At 43.7% G+C, this 16,267-nt stretch overlaps 5 protein-coding genes and 2 long non-coding RNA genes across 8 annotated transcripts; 4 read left to right on the forward strand and 3 right to left on the reverse strand.

Annotated features, from left to right (window-relative positions):
• Positions 1–4: 4 nt before the first annotated feature.
• Positions 5–1,260, forward strand: LOC120901021. Its single transcript, XR_005739272.1, has 3 exons — positions 5–547; positions 617–681; positions 767–1,260. It is a non-coding gene; the product is annotated as an uncharacterized LOC120901021 (long non-coding RNA).
• Positions 1,261–3,044: 1,784 nt separating this feature from the next.
• Positions 3,045–5,106, reverse strand: LOC120902716 (NADH dehydrogenase [ubiquinone] flavoprotein 1, mitochondrial). The gene is made up of 4 exons (XM_040311695.1): positions 4,950–5,106; positions 4,563–4,823; positions 3,412–4,488; positions 3,045–3,342 (listed from the first exon to the last, which is right to left on the reverse strand). Exons 1-4 carry the CDS (start codon positions 4,996–4,998, stop codon positions 3,263–3,265), a joined length of 1,467 nt encoding a protein of 488 aa, XP_040167629.1. The 5' UTR covers positions 4,999–5,106; the 3' UTR covers positions 3,045–3,262.
• Positions 5,107–5,389: 283 nt separating this feature from the next.
• Positions 5,390–8,060, reverse strand: LOC120901505 (zinc finger CCCH domain-containing protein 11A-like). The gene has a single exon (XM_040309505.1). It carries the CDS (start codon positions 7,562–7,564, stop codon positions 7,139–7,141), a length of 426 nt encoding a protein of 141 aa, XP_040165439.1. The 5' UTR covers positions 7,565–8,060; the 3' UTR covers positions 5,390–7,138.
• A 254-nt stretch (positions 8,061–8,314) lies between these two features.
• Positions 8,315–10,722, forward strand: LOC120901504 (E3 ubiquitin-protein ligase PPP1R11-like). The gene is made up of 2 exons (XM_040309504.1): positions 8,315–8,560; positions 10,161–10,722. The coding sequence occupies exons 1-2, from the start codon at positions 8,465–8,467 to the stop codon at positions 10,521–10,523; spliced, it is 459 nt and encodes a 152-aa protein (XP_040165438.1). The 5' UTR covers positions 8,315–8,464; the 3' UTR covers positions 10,524–10,722.
• Positions 8,567–10,132, forward strand: LOC120901503 (succinate--hydroxymethylglutarate CoA-transferase). Its single transcript, XM_040309503.1, has one exon. The coding sequence runs from the start codon at positions 8,766–8,768 to the stop codon at positions 10,041–10,043; it is 1,278 nt and encodes a 425-aa protein (XP_040165437.1). The 5' UTR covers positions 8,567–8,765; the 3' UTR covers positions 10,044–10,132.
• Positions 10,723–11,979: 1,257 nt separating the features above from the next.
• Positions 11,980–16,155, forward strand: LOC120900688 (F-box/WD repeat-containing protein 5). 2 transcript variants are annotated; one of them, XM_040308032.1, is made up of 8 exons: positions 11,980–12,648; positions 12,905–13,062; positions 13,150–13,327; positions 13,694–14,134; positions 14,232–14,599; positions 14,654–14,994; positions 15,089–15,239; positions 15,317–16,155. In XM_040308032.1, the coding sequence occupies exons 1-8, from the start codon at positions 12,309–12,311 to the stop codon at positions 15,455–15,457; spliced, it is 2,118 nt and encodes a 705-aa protein (XP_040163966.1). In that variant the 5' UTR covers positions 11,980–12,308; the 3' UTR covers positions 15,458–16,155. The 2 variants fall into 2 exon arrangements, with proteins under 2 accessions (XP_040163966.1, XP_040163965.1); XM_040308031.1 differs by having other exon boundaries at positions 14,232–14,994.
• On the reverse strand, positions 12,114–12,915 carry LOC120900689. Its single transcript, XR_005739232.1, has 2 exons — positions 12,793–12,915; positions 12,114–12,717 (listed from the first exon to the last, which is right to left on the reverse strand). It is a non-coding gene; the product is annotated as an uncharacterized LOC120900689 (long non-coding RNA).
• Positions 16,156–16,267: the final 112 nt, after the last annotated feature.

A 16,267-nucleotide genomic window follows, 5' to 3' on the forward strand; every position in this document is an offset into this window, starting at 1 on the left:
AAAAAAAATCATTCCAACACAGCCCATTCTCGTTCATCCGGGGCCCCGTTGAACAAGCCGTGGGTTTTTGACGTTCAAAAATAGCTGCATCTCGCTCATTTTGTCTAGCCATCCTTTACTCGCCAGCAGTGCTCGCTTCGAGGTGAGCTTCTGTGCTTCCCCTCAACCACTTCACTCCAAACACTTCGACGACCTATTTCCATAAGCCTTTCGTTGTTTGGTGACAATCTACGAGCATCATATACCGAGGTGTGTATGCTCTCGCTCGATTAGTCGTACCGTCTCTTTCGTGCACATGGACGCGTGAAAATGTATACAACTTGGTGGTTGGTGCTGAATAGAAGTGCTCAATTTGTTGATTATTTTGAATGAAAATCAAAAGATAATGGGTACACGTGTTATTTTATTAATAGCAGAAAGGTTTTACATTACTGTGCAACGCATAGGATCGCCGTTCATAGTGCTCGCACGCCCGCAGCTGAGCGAGATGTTTATTTATTTCATTTATGTGATGTGAGATGTGATGAGGCAAAACATCAGGCGACAGGTAAGTTTGCTAAAAAATGCTTGATTTTAAGCATTAGACGAATAAGGCGCGCTCTTCTTTACCTTGCAGATTAACAAAATGAGATACTGTGTTATAAGTGCGAAAAGTTTAAGTGGGTAATTTGGATGAGGCAGGTATGACGTGATTGTTCGGTAATGCTACATAATGAGTTAATGTTGTTGTGTGATTTACCTTTTCGTTTAAACATCCATCCACCAGTATGGATAGAGGTGTGGCAATGGAAAACGGGACTGCGACAATGCGCCGATATTCAGATCAACGGAAAGCAGCTAAACCACCGATCAGGGAAGAACCATGGCCAATATGTCCCGTAGTTTTGTTGTGTGTGCTGCCAGGCGAAAACTAGTGCAGATTAACCAGGTGAAACTTAACACAATCGCACACCAGTTCGAGCTTTTTGGTAGCCATCTTGAACCCTAAAAAACCCTCGCTCGAAAAGTCAAAAACCATCACAACGACTTACAAAAACAATCGCCAGCGAGGGAAAATTGCACCGATCTGGAGCGTTGGCGAGAACTCGAAAACCAGATTTTGGCCTGCGGCTTATGTTTACACGATCGGGTGCGATTCTTTTCGATGCGAAAGTTGTAAAGGGTCGCTTACACAGAGTGCTGTTTGTTTGTCAAAATAGATCGCATTCGTTAAAATCTGTCATTTAATTCAAACATCAAACCAAAACTGGCTTCGCCAAATGCTACAGAAACTTATAAATTGCAATAAATATTTTTTTCATTACAAAATAAGCTGCCTCACTACACAAATGTTTCGTACGATTGATAAGAAAAAAGAAAAGGAAATTTGTTTACAATATATCCTGTTACAACGCACATTAGCGCGTTTTTTACATTTAGCATCATATGGATAACACATATATGATATCAGCAACAGAGTATTTTGATGATTTAATTGTTGCCCGATCAAATTAAAACAGTTCGTTTTCGATACATGCACATTTTGTCTGTTTAGATTTATTGTTAAATATTTCAAAGCCTATGCGCTTGTGGTGGAATTGTGTACGCATATAAATTCAACTATAAATGTCGAATGTTTCAATACATTTGTTGCGCTTCTTCTTGGGTAGACCAGACTTTTGGGTCTTGCGTCTTGCATTTTTTGAACAACGATTTAAGTGGGTAACGAAAAAAGCGAAATAAGGTACCAATTAAACCAATACTTACCATGATTGGTACTTCGTAAATGTTGATAGTTTTAAAAAATGTGATATATCTCATGAATTTTGTTCGAATTTTTCATCGCGTAGTTTTGTACTATCATAAAATTTTACGTTTCAAGAAGCACGAATTATAAAAATAACGGCTGATTGTTCAATTCGGTCAGATTTGGAGGCTCAGAATATGCTTTGACCTTACTATGCTTCTTCACATTTTGAAACTGAATCACTTATCACATATATTGCATTTTTGCTACTATTGGAATCTGCCGGAAGCTGATCATGCCAAATAAATAAGACGAACAAAACCTTAACACAAAGCATGGCAAACATGGCAAAATCATGAGTAAAGCACACATTTCGATGCAAAATAAAATATTTTCGTTAGATTTCAATGAATAGTTAACCGTTTTACCACCTGCATTTGCAGACATGTTTTAATTTACTCAATTAACAGTATTAATAAAACTGTTTATTAAATAATACAACATACAAAATCCGCAAAGTATAAAATTTGAGTGCTGGAGGCATTTTTAAGAGCAGAATGTTGCGAACTGACACATGGTTCTTCTGCAACGGCTGCGAAAACTTGTAGACGCTGTAATTGTCAACATTATTTTCCTATTGGACCGCGCCTATTTCATATTGGACTCTATGGAAAACATAAATACAAGCCAAGCGCAATGCGTTCGTATCACTTGCTTCTTCGGAGCCACATACATTAGACGGAGACTGCTCAGGAGTCAATTTTAGAGAGTTTACAATTGGATGAACCCGTATACGGCACAACATGAACATATTCGATTTTTTCTTATTTACTTGTTATTAAGCATTCTATTTGGCATGAATTTGATTTCCCTCGTTCATATAGAGCGGAATGTGAGGTTTCAGCAGAACAATATAAAAAAAGTATTTTTTTTTGGTTTCAAGTAAAAGAGAGTAAAACGAAAAACATATTTCCCACTTGCAAGGCACTAGTCTGATTCGATTCGTATTTGTGATATCTTTTCTAAAAATAATACTGATACTGAATACAATAATCGTTAACAAATTAAGTAAAATTGGAACCTATTATCATGCCATCGTAGCGCATTCAGCTAGGTCAAACAATGCAAAACAAGTATTAGTAGAAGCTAAAAAGGTTATCTTTTGCGTACTGTTGTGTATTTCGCTATGCGTCATTTAATGTGCCAAACATTATGATTCTAACTAATAGGATTTTTTGACCATAGATTAAGCTTTGTGTGTGTGTGATTCGTAATTGTAATGATTTTGCTTTAAAACTGAAACCACGCTTCAGACGACTCGGTTTCTGTTTTGTCTTAAACAGTATGGAATTTATTCACCTTGTGATACCATTAGAGCAAACAATTTTATTTATAACACAAATGTTGAAACTGACACGAATGTTGTATGTATTCGAACGATCTGTAGTTCCCTTTTAGCATTTGTGTTACATCCAATCAAACACTACAGCAGCATTCCTGGCAGAATATCGACATGAGGGAGATAATTTATCGTTACTAATTCTTACCGGCGGCTTGCTTTTGCTCGTACTGCTTCATCCTGGACTCGATTTCCGGGCGGAAGTGTCGGATAAGGCCTAAAAGGGATATGAATCGAATTTATGATACAATTAACTACATAACTGTATGGAAATTATGCAACTTACCCTGCACTGGCCAAGCGGCACCATCGCCCAACGCACAAATGGTGTGCCCTTCGATCTGTTTGGAAATTTCCCACAACATATCGATCTCCGCCGGACGAGCGTTACCGGTTACGAAACGATGCATAATCTTGTTCATCCACGCGATTCCCTCACGGCACGGCGTGCATTGGCCGCAGCTTTCGTGCTTGTAGAACATGATCAGCCGCGAGATGGCCTTGATGATGTCGGTCGACTTATCCATTACGATGATGGCCGCCGTTCCCAGAGAGGTCTGCGCCTGCACCAAACCGTCAAAGTCCATCAGCACATCCTCGCACACCGATTTCGGAATGACCGGCGTCGAAGAACCACCAGGGATGATTCCCAGCAGATTGTCCCATCCTCCGCGAATACCGCCCGCGTGGCGCTCGATTAGCTCCTTCAGCGGAATCGACATCTCTTCTTCGACCGTGCACGGAGTGTTAACGTGGCCGGAGATATTGAACAGCTTAGTACCAGAGTTACGGGTGCGTCCGAAGCTGGCAAACCAAGTGCCACCACGGCGACAAATGGTCGGAGCGACAGCCACGGTTTCCACGTTCGAGACCGTCGTCGGACAACCGAACACGCCGACGTCAGCCGGGAATGGGGGCTTTAGACGCGGCTTTCCCTGCTTTCCCTCAAGGGATTCAATCAGCGCCGTTTCCTCGCCACAAATGTAGGCTCCTGCACCGCGATGCATGAACACATCGAAGTCGTAACCAGAACCACAAGCGTTCTTTCCAATCAAGCCGGCTTGGTAAGCTTCAGCGATGGCCAACTGCATGTTGGAAGCTTCGTTGTAAAATTCACCTCGAATATAAATGTAAGCAGCACGTGCGCCCATCGCACGACCTGCGATCAGGCAACCTTCGATCAGCTTGTGCGGATCGTGGCGCATGATCTCCCGGTCCTTGCAAGTGCCCGGTTCACCCTCGTCAGCATTCACCACCAAATACTTCGGACGGCCGTCGGATGGTTTGTTCATGAACGACCATTTCATGCCAGTTGGGAAACCGGCACCTCCACGTCCACGCAAGCCCGATACTTTCATTTCATCTGCGCAGGTAAAATATGGTTTAGTAATAGATTAGCATTGGGAACGCATGTCACCGTCACACTGCTGCACTCACTCAAAATCCAGTCCGTGCCCTTCAGCAGAATCTCCTTCGTCTTGTACCAATCTCCGCGCTTGAGTGCGCCCTTCAAGCGCCAATCATGCCGACCGTACAGGTTGGTGAAAATACGGTCCTGGTCGGCCAATGGACCGAACTTGGTCTTCGTTTGCGGTGGTGGTGCGGATGCTTGAGCCGACTGCAGACGAACTTGCTGCTTGTTGTTGCTGCTGGCCACAACAACAGCCGAATTGCGTAGGGCAGCCGGAACAAGGGCCACTGCAAGGAAAGAAAGTCCACAAAAGTTTGTATATTTCCCGAAATTACATAATTTGCCTGTGCCGTGTGGCAATGCAAAACAAACGCGAAATTACTACGTATGTTAGTAGCTTAATGTTTACTTACCCAATTGCTGCTTTGGCATGCAATTAATACGCACTAGTGCGTTTGCCATTGTTTATTGTTTCACTACGCGTGACCCTTCTGCGTTTTTCGAGAAGATCTGATCCTTTTCTGCGACGAGGAACAATTTCGCGATATTATGAATGAAAATAAAGACCAAGATGTCTAAATACAATACGTCAGAAGGCATCTGACATCTTGACATCGACAAGCGCTTATCTTACCTGCATGAACCGTGCAATAGCTTCGTCAAAAAAGAAACTGCCAGCATTCGTTAAATTTTCATGAAATGTTTCATTTCAAATAAAACGTTGCCACATGGGTTGCTACCGACTGGAATGATTGTTTTTTTTTCATCTCTGTTAGTACCGTTCAATTCCATATTTCGAAACTATACGAATTCACTCATATCGGACAACAAAAGAGTTCAATGAAACAGTGCATTCAATCCATTGATTACTTGTTTATTACGTTTAAATTTTGCGATTATAGACCACTTTATGTTGCGCCCAATACCTTTAAACTCTTATCCGTGGTAGTCATTCAATTTAGAATGCAAATCCGAACGAAACCTTTGCTAGATCATATAGTTTGTGTATGTGTGTGAGTGAGTGCAAGTTTTATTACCTATAGTTTGCTTAGGGTAAATCGAGATATCTTTTGCCATTTCACGTCGTACAGCTTCAATGAAGACTATCGAATGCCACTCAAAAGAACTCCAAACCAAGCCAACAGCATGCAATTCCAAACTGTTTAAATACACTCAAATGATCTATTAAAATGAGAATCCTCTGCTTGTGTGTTCCATACTTAAAGGAGTACTTCAGGATAATCGGGCTAGTAATTGTGTATCGGGCTAAGCTATCTCTGTTGGATCTGTATGCCATTTCATGTGACGATCATAATTTGGAATATTTCCATGTGTAGCAGACGACTTCCTTTTTGTTCCTATTTGCATTCTCAATTACATACGCATGACTGTACGACACACTCACCGTAGCACACATATGTATAGCAGGGTTACAGAGTTTTGCTCGTGATCTCCTTCGTCCATAGCAGAACATGCTTCATATACCATGCTTCGTTTTCTATTTATTTTTACGCTGCCTGCAATGTACGACCAGTATTCAATGAAACGATTATATTTCTATACTCTTGATGTATTACTTGACTCCAAATTCCATACTGTAATGCTCTATTTTTTTCTTCCTCTGCTCCTTAATCTGTGGTTTTGCTATTCTCTCTGTAATTGTTTTACTAACTTGCATTGATTCTATTTTTATTGTTTTTCTTTTTTTCAGGATTTTTTGTTGTTTTTTTTCGCTTAAGGAACTTTCAATCACAAACCTTCACCGAAAAATAACGAGCCATGTGTGTATCCGAATGGTCAGCGGTTGTGAACTATCTATTGCAAGAACAATCATCTATCCTTTATATTGATTTACATGATACAACAACGAAAAAAAAACATTGCAAATGAGTCTTAGATAGCAGCGAAAACATATGCAAAACTGTGACTTTGAGTTTCAAATGCTCTTGGCTAGTTGTTTCTTCGTGTCGGTACGATGATCGCTATCGTTCCCTTCGCTAAATTGGTTGCAGCTTGTTTAATTTCGATTTCTTCCAACCAAAACCATTCCTATTTGTTTCGCAATTTGCATGTACGTAATTTCCTCTACAAATGCATGGATTAATCCTCTCTTAACCGTCCAATTTCCAACCCAACTCATAATTTGCGTTTCTTCAATGGAAAACCGATTGATCGATTAACAGATTTCACTATTTTTGTTACTGAGTAAACCGTTGGATATACACTATTTACTGCACTGTAAATGTGAATTTCGTTTGCGATAATAACAACATGATATGATAAGCAAGGAAAAATAATAAATATAATAAATACAAACTTGTAGCTGATTATTGCCGAAAACCATTTAAGAATAATGTATAATGCGCTATGCAATGCGCAGAAGGGAGAAGAATAACGTGTTGAGGCAGCATTAGTCTGCTGCCCGTTGTATCTATCCAGATGTAAGCAATTCGGCGCGCACTCCCACCATTAGCGTAGAGAGAGAAACAAGAGAGTTACAATTTAATCTTTTCCGCAAGGTGTATGTGTGACGACTGCCACTACTGCGGCTGACGGGCATTGCCGATCGGTTCATCCAGCTGTGTGTCCCTGTGCACCGGGCTTAGATGATTCTCGGCAGCAAGGTTGCATAGTTGTAGTCCAGGACGACTGCGGCCGAAGTCGAGTGCATAAGATGGGCGGCTGCTGCGTTGGCTGCGGCGGCCGCAGCTGCCGGCTGCACCGGAACGCCCACATTGCTCGTCGTCGGCTGCGCGGGCTTCGGTATCTTGTGCTGGAACACGCAATGCGGCTTGCGGCATCCGCCCGGCTGATCCTCCCAGAAGCACGGCGTGGCCGAGCGCGGCTTTTCGATCTTCATGTGGCGCATCGTGCAGGTGCGGTTGTAGCATTTGCCCTCTGCCCACAGCTTGCAGGTCTTCTCATGCCCAAGTGCCGCCGGCTCATGGCGGTACTCGCAGTTCGTCCCCTTTTTACATGTCGAATAGTAAAAGAAGTAGCAATCGTGCAGGTTCCTCGGAAGGTCCATAAATGGAGGATGGACCAGCTTCCGACGAGGTGGCTGCTGCCTTTTCGACCGAAGAGCAATTTTTGAGCCAAAAGCTGGACCTCGTCTGCGGGGCAGTTTCTCGGCTACGATCGGCGTCTTGAGTGCTTTTGATCTAGAGGGGGGCTGCCGCAAAATGGTCGATGGCGTCTCGCAGGCCGCACCAATGGACGACGAGTTTCGATCGGGGCTGGCAGGCAAACCTTTACACGGCCACTTTCTTTTTCCCACCTTCCCCCACGACACGCGAAGAACACTTCACACTGCTCCAAGCGGACGCTTGGCAAGACGTTCCCTCTGCGGGGAAGTGGTGTAATCTTTTCTTCGCAAAATACCACAACTTGCGGATACTTGCTCACCTCGGGGTTTTACAGGACCAGCCAATAAGAAAGAAATAACCGAAACAGGAGTGTGTGAACTTTTGTTGTTTTTACGATATTTTGTAAGTGTGTTTATTCGTACGTCATTTCTCGGTTGACATTTCCCAAGCAACAATTTGGCATCAGAAATTCACAAACCACGTGAAGCGCCCTTTTCTATGGAAGAATAATGATGAAGAGTTGTAGAACGCCTAAAAATCTTGTTTGATGCTATCGACGTTGGTTTTGCATTAAAAATAATGTTTTAATTTACCGAAAGGTCTAAAAAGTCTGCAATATTGCATGATTTTTGGCAGCTCATTTGACATGTGTTTTTAAATTGATATTTGGGTCATTTGCACCACCAACACAACCAAACGTGCACAACACAACACAACGAGCGAAGTGTCATTCAGTGAAAATAGAAGAAGCAGCTTGAAAAATTGTATAAATTTGGTGACCAAAACGACGTATCAGCTGCTGCAGTGCTGAATTCTTAGCTGAACGTGCATCCGATAGAAAAATGAGCGCCGAAACTCCAACTGGTATTAGCCGAACCGTTACCGAAACAATCCTTCAGGATGAATCGGTTCCCGGCACGAGCAGCAGCGGCCCGCAGGCAAGTAGTAGCAGTGTGATGGCAGGAATGTTGTGCACACACTAGAGTGGGGTTTTATCGGGATGTGTGGGTAAACATTCATAAATCCTCCAATACGCTGCTGTTGCTGCGTAGCGAGAGTTGCGCTCCGCCTGCTTCTCCACCTGTGCTTGCGTTATCTTTTGTTCGAGACAGTTCATTTGCGTACACCATTCTCATCGACGGCATGTTGCTAAAGCGCTTACTGCCACCTGCTTCCGTGATCATCAATGGCATCCGGCGTGCACACATTGCCACTGAGACGGGGGGAAAACAATTTCCTCTGGAAGGAGTCCTCATCCTTGATCTAACGCGCATCGTTGCCGGGCCGTACTGTACCATGGTGCTCGGAGATCTCGGTGCGGAAGTGTACAAGATCGAGCGACCGTATGAGGGTGACGAATCGCGCAAATGGGGCCCTCCGTTCATGCGCAACTCGACCGACTCCGTGTACTTCATGGCGGCGAATCGGAACAAGAAGAGCGTTTGCGTGAACTTGAAGACGGGTCGAGAGGTGATCTACGAGCTGGCCAAGAAGTGCGACGTCTTGGTAGAGAACTACGTGCCCGGGAAGCTGGACTCGCTAGGGCTGGGCTACGAAACGCTCAAATCGATCGCTCCATCGTTAGTGTACTGTTCCATTACAGGTTTCGGGTCGCAGGGCCCGTATAAGGCTAAACCAGGCTACGACGTTATCGCCGCATCCATGGGTGGGTTGCTACACATTACCGGAAGCGAGGACGGACCACCGGCCAAGGTTGGCATAGCGATCACGGACATTGCCACGGGACTGTATGCACACGGTGCAATACTAGCCGCGCTATTGCAGCGGCATCGAACCGGTCGGGGGCAAAAGATTGACGTAAATCTGTTTTCCACGCAGGTTGCATGTTTGATAAACGTTGCCAGCAACTATCTCAATGCCGGCAAGGAGGCGAAACGCTGGGGAACGGCACACGAAAGCATTGTTCCGTATGAGGCGTTCGAAACGAAAACGGGTTACATTACGCTTGGCTGTGGAAGTGATGCGCAGTTTGTGTCGCTCTGCCGCTTGCTAGGCGTGGCAGAGTTAGCTCAGGATGAACGTTTCGCTAGCAACCGAACGCGCGTCTCGCACCGGAAGGAACTGATAGCAATCCTTTCGGACATTTTGAAGAGCAAATCGTCATCGGATTGGATGCACATTTTTGAAGGCGCATCATTTCCCGTCGGTCCAATAAACAGCATGAAAGAGGTTTTTGAGGATCGCCATTTGCAGGCCATTGGAATGGTTAAGACACTTCCGCATCCGTTAGCGGGAGAAGTAAAGCTTGTTGGCCCACCGGTAGTGTATGGGGAAGCGAAGAATGAAATTACTTCCGTTCCACCACAGCTGGGGCAGCATACAGATGAGGTCCTGCGAGGCTTACTAGGCTACGGAGATTCCGAATTGCAACGTTTGCGAAACGAGAAAATAATACAGTAAACATCGGCTCGAAGTTGGCAATGTTAATCCCCAATCCGCCGCTAACAGCATTTAAATCCTTATAATAAATGATCATCGTTGAAAAAGAAGCTTAATGTGTTTTTAAATGCATTTCAGGAACCACCTGTACTACGGTTACGGTTGCAAAAGCCACGCAACGGCAAAAAAGTACAATGGACAAACGGAACCGTCGACAACGAGCATATGAACAAGAAAAAGTCCAAATGTTGTTGCATCTACGTGAAACCGCGAGCCTTCGGCGAAAGCTCATCCGAAAGTGAAGATGAATGTGAACATTGCTTTGGTCATGTTGAGTTGAAGAAAAAGAACCAGAAAGTTCCACCGATGCCAGTGAAACGTGATGACGGGGATAACGACGACGGGGAACCACATAATGCTGACGGTATTGACGGAAACTCGCTGGGTTCGTCAAACGGCGGTACTCCGTCGGAACCACCGTCAGCATCGGGCGGAGAGTAGTGAAGTGAAGTGAATGCTTGCTTTTTGGTTCTGTATTGAAAAGAAAATATAACGATCAACTGAAGAATTGGCAGCGAACTTTCTACCTACAAACCTTTTAAGCAATTATGTAAACTTTAAAAATAATTGTAATATAAATATTGTTTGAACCAAATATGTACATAAATCGGATGTTAATAAATTAGACATTTTAAGATAATTTACATTGAATTGTATGTCTTTTCTAAAAATACAGTGGAGCGCCGTTTATTCGAGCTCATCGGGACTCGACCTTGTCAGACCTTGCGAAAAACAGGGATAATGAGTCAAAGCATATATTTCATCACAAAGATTTTATTAACTTTTTTTATTTGGTTTAAGTTAGCCAGTTTTTATTAACTTCGTGTTTTTCCAATGAGGATATTTGAAATGTGCCATGAATTATACAGTAGAAGGTCGATTATCTGGGCAGATCGGGACCGGACGGTTGTCGGTTTATAGATTTCCACGGATAATGGTCTAAGAAATGTGAAATTCATGTAACAATTATAAATTTCACTGATTTTACTCACAATTCGCTTTAATTCAATCTATTAATCATTTGTAAAATATTATTTTAATCATAAAGTTTCACAGCTTGGGCGGTCCCGTGGTACAGTCGTCAACTCGTACGACTCAATAACATGCCCGTCAAGGGTTCAAACCTAGAATGGAACCTAGAATATCTCCTCGTAGCTAGGATTGACTATATCCGGCTGTGTGGTAATGAATAAAGTCTCGAAAGTCTGTATAGGCCCGGCATGTCCGTGAAGAACGTTAGGCCAAATTAGAAGAGGAAGGTTTCACAACCGTTCATAGACAAAAATGATGCTCGGAAATATCACTAGATCACTAGATAGCTGCATAAAAATATTGTTAACCAACTTGACCATCGCTGCAAATGTTCGCTGCAATTGCACAGCTGTCAAACTTATGCGCACGGTTAAGCCGATCGCCGGTTAATCCGCCCCCAGATAATCGAAGTTCGACTGTAGCGTGTTTTGTTATAACAATGTGCTCTGATAACCTTTTAATCAAATATTCTCCTCAGCACGCAATGTTATCTTTCTATTGAACTGTCATTTCTCAACAGCACGGATAAACGGACAGCCGGATAAAAGGTACCCGGATAAACGATGCTCCACTGTAAATAACAAATGTCAGATTATTTCTCTAAGTTAGCAAGAACATATTCTAAAAATGGTTAATTCGTTATCTTAATTGCTAGTAAAGCGATTTTGAAGGATGTTCCAAATTATGCAAATCAACAAACAAAGCATTTTAGTTGTTCAATAAACATAATTTGATTAAACAGCAATTTTTAATAGCAATTTGCAGCACAACCGGTTCATCGATTAATTCTCGCAACAATCGACGAAACATTTGAAATGGAAAAAAATGCTACTTGGGTAGCCCAGCTGTCAGAGATTATTTTTATTTGCACAACGATTATTTGTTTTTTTCCTCGCTGCTCTGTCGTGCGAATGGTACAATTTTCGGAAGGAAGTGAATATATTTCGTCAAGTGGTGATTCGTACATAAATATATATATATCCTTTCCTTTGATTGCCATTTGTTCAAATCAATTGTATCATGCGTACGCTTCGTTTACCGTACTTCGCATAGAAAGAGAGAAGCGGAGAGAAAAGAAAGGAAACCCAGCAGTATACCAGACAGAAAAACGATAGTGAAAGTGCACGGCGCAACTTCCTCCACCGTGTGTGAAAAGCTGCAGCGGGGGCGTACTCCCAATCAACTACGAAAGCCATGGCGGAAATCGGTGATGATGTGCCGTTGGCCGATAGGATCCGCGGCAAGACCGTGCATCAGCGCGGTGCTCGCGAAAGTGTGGAGTCAAACAGTTCGTCAAGCTCCGGCTGCAGCGAGCAGGACGGAGAGGACGGGGGAACGTACATGGACAACAGCCCGTGGGTGTTTATGCCCGAGCCGCTGTTTATAAAAATCTTTCTTCAACTTCGAGCGCGCGATGTCCTGAACGCTGGCCAATGCTGCAAACGTTGGTACAAACTGTCCAAAGATGATTACATCTGGCGAAAGTACTTCCGCCAGGAGTTTAACGTAGACCCATCGATCCAGCTGAAACGAGGTGAGCGCTGGTACGAGAAGGGACGTATGACCAGCATCCGTCGAGTGGTTAGGATCATGGACAGAGTAACTGATCGCAAAAAAAAAAACAAAACATTTAATGTCGCTCATCTGACGTGCTGGGTTGGTGACATAATGCACAAACCAAACGTTGTTTTGAAACTGCGCAGCAAGTCGTAGGGCGAGGGGGAATGCTGTGCGGTGCAGTGCGGTGAATCATTTATTTACGTTCTCCAACATTGAAACTCCTTTCGCAGGTGCGGAAAGCTGGCGGGCCGAGTACCGACGCTTGACCAACAATGTGCCGATGGTAATGACGGATGTGCTGACCTTCCATTCACACCAAGTACTGCACGTTAGCTTTTCACACAACGGGAAAATGTTTGCCACCTGCTCCAAAGATGGGTTTGTAATCGTGAGTATACGCAACCAGTGGATTACATGTGAGTGCAGCTGGTGACATTATTGACAAGGATGCAATTTGCTTCTCTCTCTCCTGTAGGTATGGAATTCGGCCTATCCAACGACGATACGGGACTCTTACGATATGCGCAAGCTAAGCTGGAAGTATACCCAGTTTTCACAGTTTAATCAAAGTGACACGCTGTTGCTTGTGTCCGGGGTCCATTTTGGCTCCCCGCATAGCACTTCCGGCGAGATTGCGGTGTTCACTGTACAAAGTAAGTTTTTGATAAGCGGCGTGCCTGTCTGTAAGTAGGTTCGATTTGAGTTGTTTTATTGTAACGGACAGTTAACGTGCGTAGCGATGTCACGTGCTTTGATGTACATTTTTTATGCAACCATCCAACCGAAACAGTCTGCAAATACCCTATTGCTCAATGAAGGGGTCAAATGTGTTTTATAAAGGTTTTAAATTATTGTATTTCAAATTCTGCATTTGATTAAATAGTTTTGCTTTGTGAGAACCATTTTGAAAAGTATTCATTACATAGACTTCGACTTAGAATCATTCCCCATTCGGACCTTACCCCCAAATCGCTAAGCATCGTTTCACAATTAACTAACATTTGCTTTTCCAATTTTAGATGGGTTTAAGCTGAAATGCCGCGTAACGAATCGCCCCTACGACATATTTGGAACGTGGTTCAGTGATCAGCATTTGCTCTCGGGCGATCTGAGCTGGCTGGCACATTTGGTCAGCTCCTCAATACTGTGGCTCAACAAAGCGAACCAGGAGGTTGACTCAGAGCATACGCCAGTACGTAGCCAGATGTACAAATTCTACAATCGCAATGCCAGCTCCATACGTGCGATCATGGTCGCGAACTGTCCATGGTTAAGCGATGAAGCGGAAGTGAAAAAAGAAGGCGAAAAGGAAAAAGGCACCAGTGATGCAGAGCAAAAATCGTCGGACGACGAACCAGGAACCAGTAGTGGCGATCGTCGGGCCGGAAACCCTCTGTCACACTACCAGATGAGCCAGGACGTCGACTCGGACGAGGAACAGGACGAAGGCGTTGATGATGGCACGTGTTTATCCTAGTATCATACCACCCGGATGTGGTGGATGTGGTTTAAGTGCTAAAAAAAAGTATTTCTATACCGTCTCATTTTGTTTTGCAGGCCAGGATCCCAGGGCAGCGGAAGATGTGCCGTACCAGCTGCTCGTTGGCGACCAGGTAGATTACGCTAGCCCGATACAGTATCTGCAAGAATTTCGCCAAGAGTACGAGGAGTCTTACTACGAATCCTCGGACGACTGTCTCGAGGACGACGAGGACGACGGTGACGATGAGGAGCTGTCCGAGGGGGAGGACGATTTAGAAAACATGTGTCCAAAGTATCTGATATTTTCCACCGGCTCAAAGACGTACACACCGCATCAGATCGGGTTCAAGCGCATCACGAGCGTCAACTTTCCGCGACGTATCGATCCGGGTCCATCGCTGCGTGAACGCATAGCGCTACGCGATCGGCAGCGCGAGCTACAGGTAATTATGGCCGAGATGTCACCGGAAGAAATCCGCCTGCAGTATATCTTACAGAATGAAGAGCCTCCGATGGAACCGAACTGGGCGAACTATGAGGCGGTGGCGGGACGATTCGACAAGGTGGACAAACTGATCGATCTGCACGGGCACATCATAGGGATGGGGCTGAGTCCGGACCACCGCTATCTGTACGTGAACAGCCGACCGTGGCCGAAGAACTGTGTGATTCGTAACCCGCTCGATCCGCCCGCGATCGCACAGGAGATCGATATACACGTGATAGACTTGATGACGCTCAAGAAGGTGGGCAAGATGCTGCGTGCCCACAAAGCCTATACACCCAATACGGAGTGTTTCTTCATCTTTCTGGACGTCTGTGATAATTATGTTGCCAGGTATGGGTTTCCACAATTCTCAGGGATCGATTGATCACTCGCATGATGAGGACTGACTACGTTTTCTTTCTCTTTTTTTAATAATCCACTGTAGCGGTGCGGAAGACATGCATGCATACCTTTGGGATCGTTACTATGGCGTGTGTTTGGCAAAGTATCAGCACGCAGACGTAGTGAACAGCGTTGCCTTCAATCCGCGGGACAACGAGATGCTAGTGACTACCAGTGACGACTACGAGATAAGGGTAAGAGCCCTGCACAGCGTGTGGGTTATGGAGCTGATGAAAGCAATACAAACGATCGACGATTCACTCATTCACAGATTTGGCGATCGCTTTCCAAAGCAAAAAAGCTGGGCATACCAATCGTTAACCGAGCGTCCGAGTTTCGTAAACAGAAAAGCAACCGACCACCGCCGCCACCACAGCAGCAGCATCAGCACTGCATGCGATCGTTTGTTTAGGCTTTTGCAAGGAATGATACGTACATCATAAGGTTGTTGTTCTTGTCTCTTTGTTTTGTTTTTGGTTTGGTTTGCGGCAATGTAACAGTTGTCCTATTTCCCTTACAATATTACGTGACTTACGTTTGTAAATGAAACAAGTAAATATCAACATTTACATGTCCTTTTTTTAATCAGCCTACGGAAAACAATTCATTCTGAAACGATTTTCTACCCAATCATAGCATTCGATACAATGGCGAATCGAAATAAAATATATTTTATTCGAATCAATGTGTGTGTATAGGAAGTGTACAGCGCAATGCTGTGCGAGTCTTACTCATACGATGCGATAGTGTTTCTTTGATACATTTATATTTAGTTTTGTAAGCATGCGCGATCGGCTACCAACGGCACATCGTTTAATTGTGCGTTATATTGTTGAATATGTTTATAGGATTGTTGAAAGCAATTTTATACACCCTTTATGCTGCTAATATATTTTAACTGTTATCAAACTCAGCTAGATAGTTGCTACGTTCCAAGCGGGATCGTTATGTATGAGATTTTTAAACAATTTTTAATCTCGTGATCATGTTAAGAAGAAAAAAAAAATGCAAAGAAAGATGTTTAATTCTTAGCTGTGAAAATTTTAAACCTGTAGGAAAAGCGTACAATTTTCAGTAGGAAATAAAATAAAAATGTCATTACAGATGTGATTTGTGTGTTGAGTTGTGTGTTGTTGTGAAGTGGAAGAAGTACGAGTTGTACAAACTATTCGAGTGAAGAAGTTAGCAAAGATTGGGCGTCTCCATGGGGATAATGATTTTT

This window comes from Anopheles arabiensis, chromosome 3 (assembly GCF_016920715.1).
Source record: "Anopheles arabiensis isolate DONGOLA chromosome 3, AaraD3, whole genome shotgun sequence".
NCBI lineage: Eukaryota > Metazoa > Arthropoda > Insecta > Diptera > Culicidae > Anopheles > Anopheles arabiensis.

Coding starts and splice junctions, on each gene's coding strand:
- LOC120902716 (XM_040311695.1), bottom strand. CDS start 4,998: ATGGCAAACGCACTAGTGCGTATTAATTGCATGCCAAAGCAGCAATTG. Junction 4,824..4,949: donor CATGCCAAAGCAGCAATTGG/GTAAGTAAACAT, acceptor CTTTCCTTGCAG/TGGCCCTTGTTCCGGCTGCC. Junction 4,489..4,562: donor GGGCACGGACTGGATTTTGA/GTGAGTGCAGCA, acceptor TTACCTGCGCAG/ATGAAATGAAAGTATCGGGC.
- LOC120901505 (XM_040309505.1), bottom strand. CDS start 7,564: ATGGACCTTCCGAGGAACCTGCACGATTGCTACTTCTTTTACTATTCG.
- LOC120901504 (XM_040309504.1), top strand. CDS start 8,465: ATGAGCGCCGAAACTCCAACTGGTATTAGCCGAACCGTTACCGAAACA. Junction 8,561..10,160: donor CGAGCAGCAGCGGCCCGCAG/GCAAGTAGTAGC, acceptor AATGCATTTCAG/GAACCACCTGTACTACGGTT.
- LOC120901503 (XM_040309503.1), top strand. CDS start 8,766: ATGTTGCTAAAGCGCTTACTGCCACCTGCTTCCGTGATCATCAATGGC.
- LOC120900688 (XM_040308031.1), top strand. CDS start 12,309: ATGGCGGAAATCGGTGATGATGTGCCGTTGGCCGATAGGATCCGCGGC. Junction 13,063..13,149: donor CCAAAGATGGGTTTGTAATC/GTGAGTATACGC, acceptor TCTCTCCTGTAG/GTATGGAATTCGGCCTATCC. Junction 14,995..15,088: donor TGTGATAATTATGTTGCCAG/GTATGGGTTTCC, acceptor AATCCACTGTAG/CGGTGCGGAAGACATGCATG.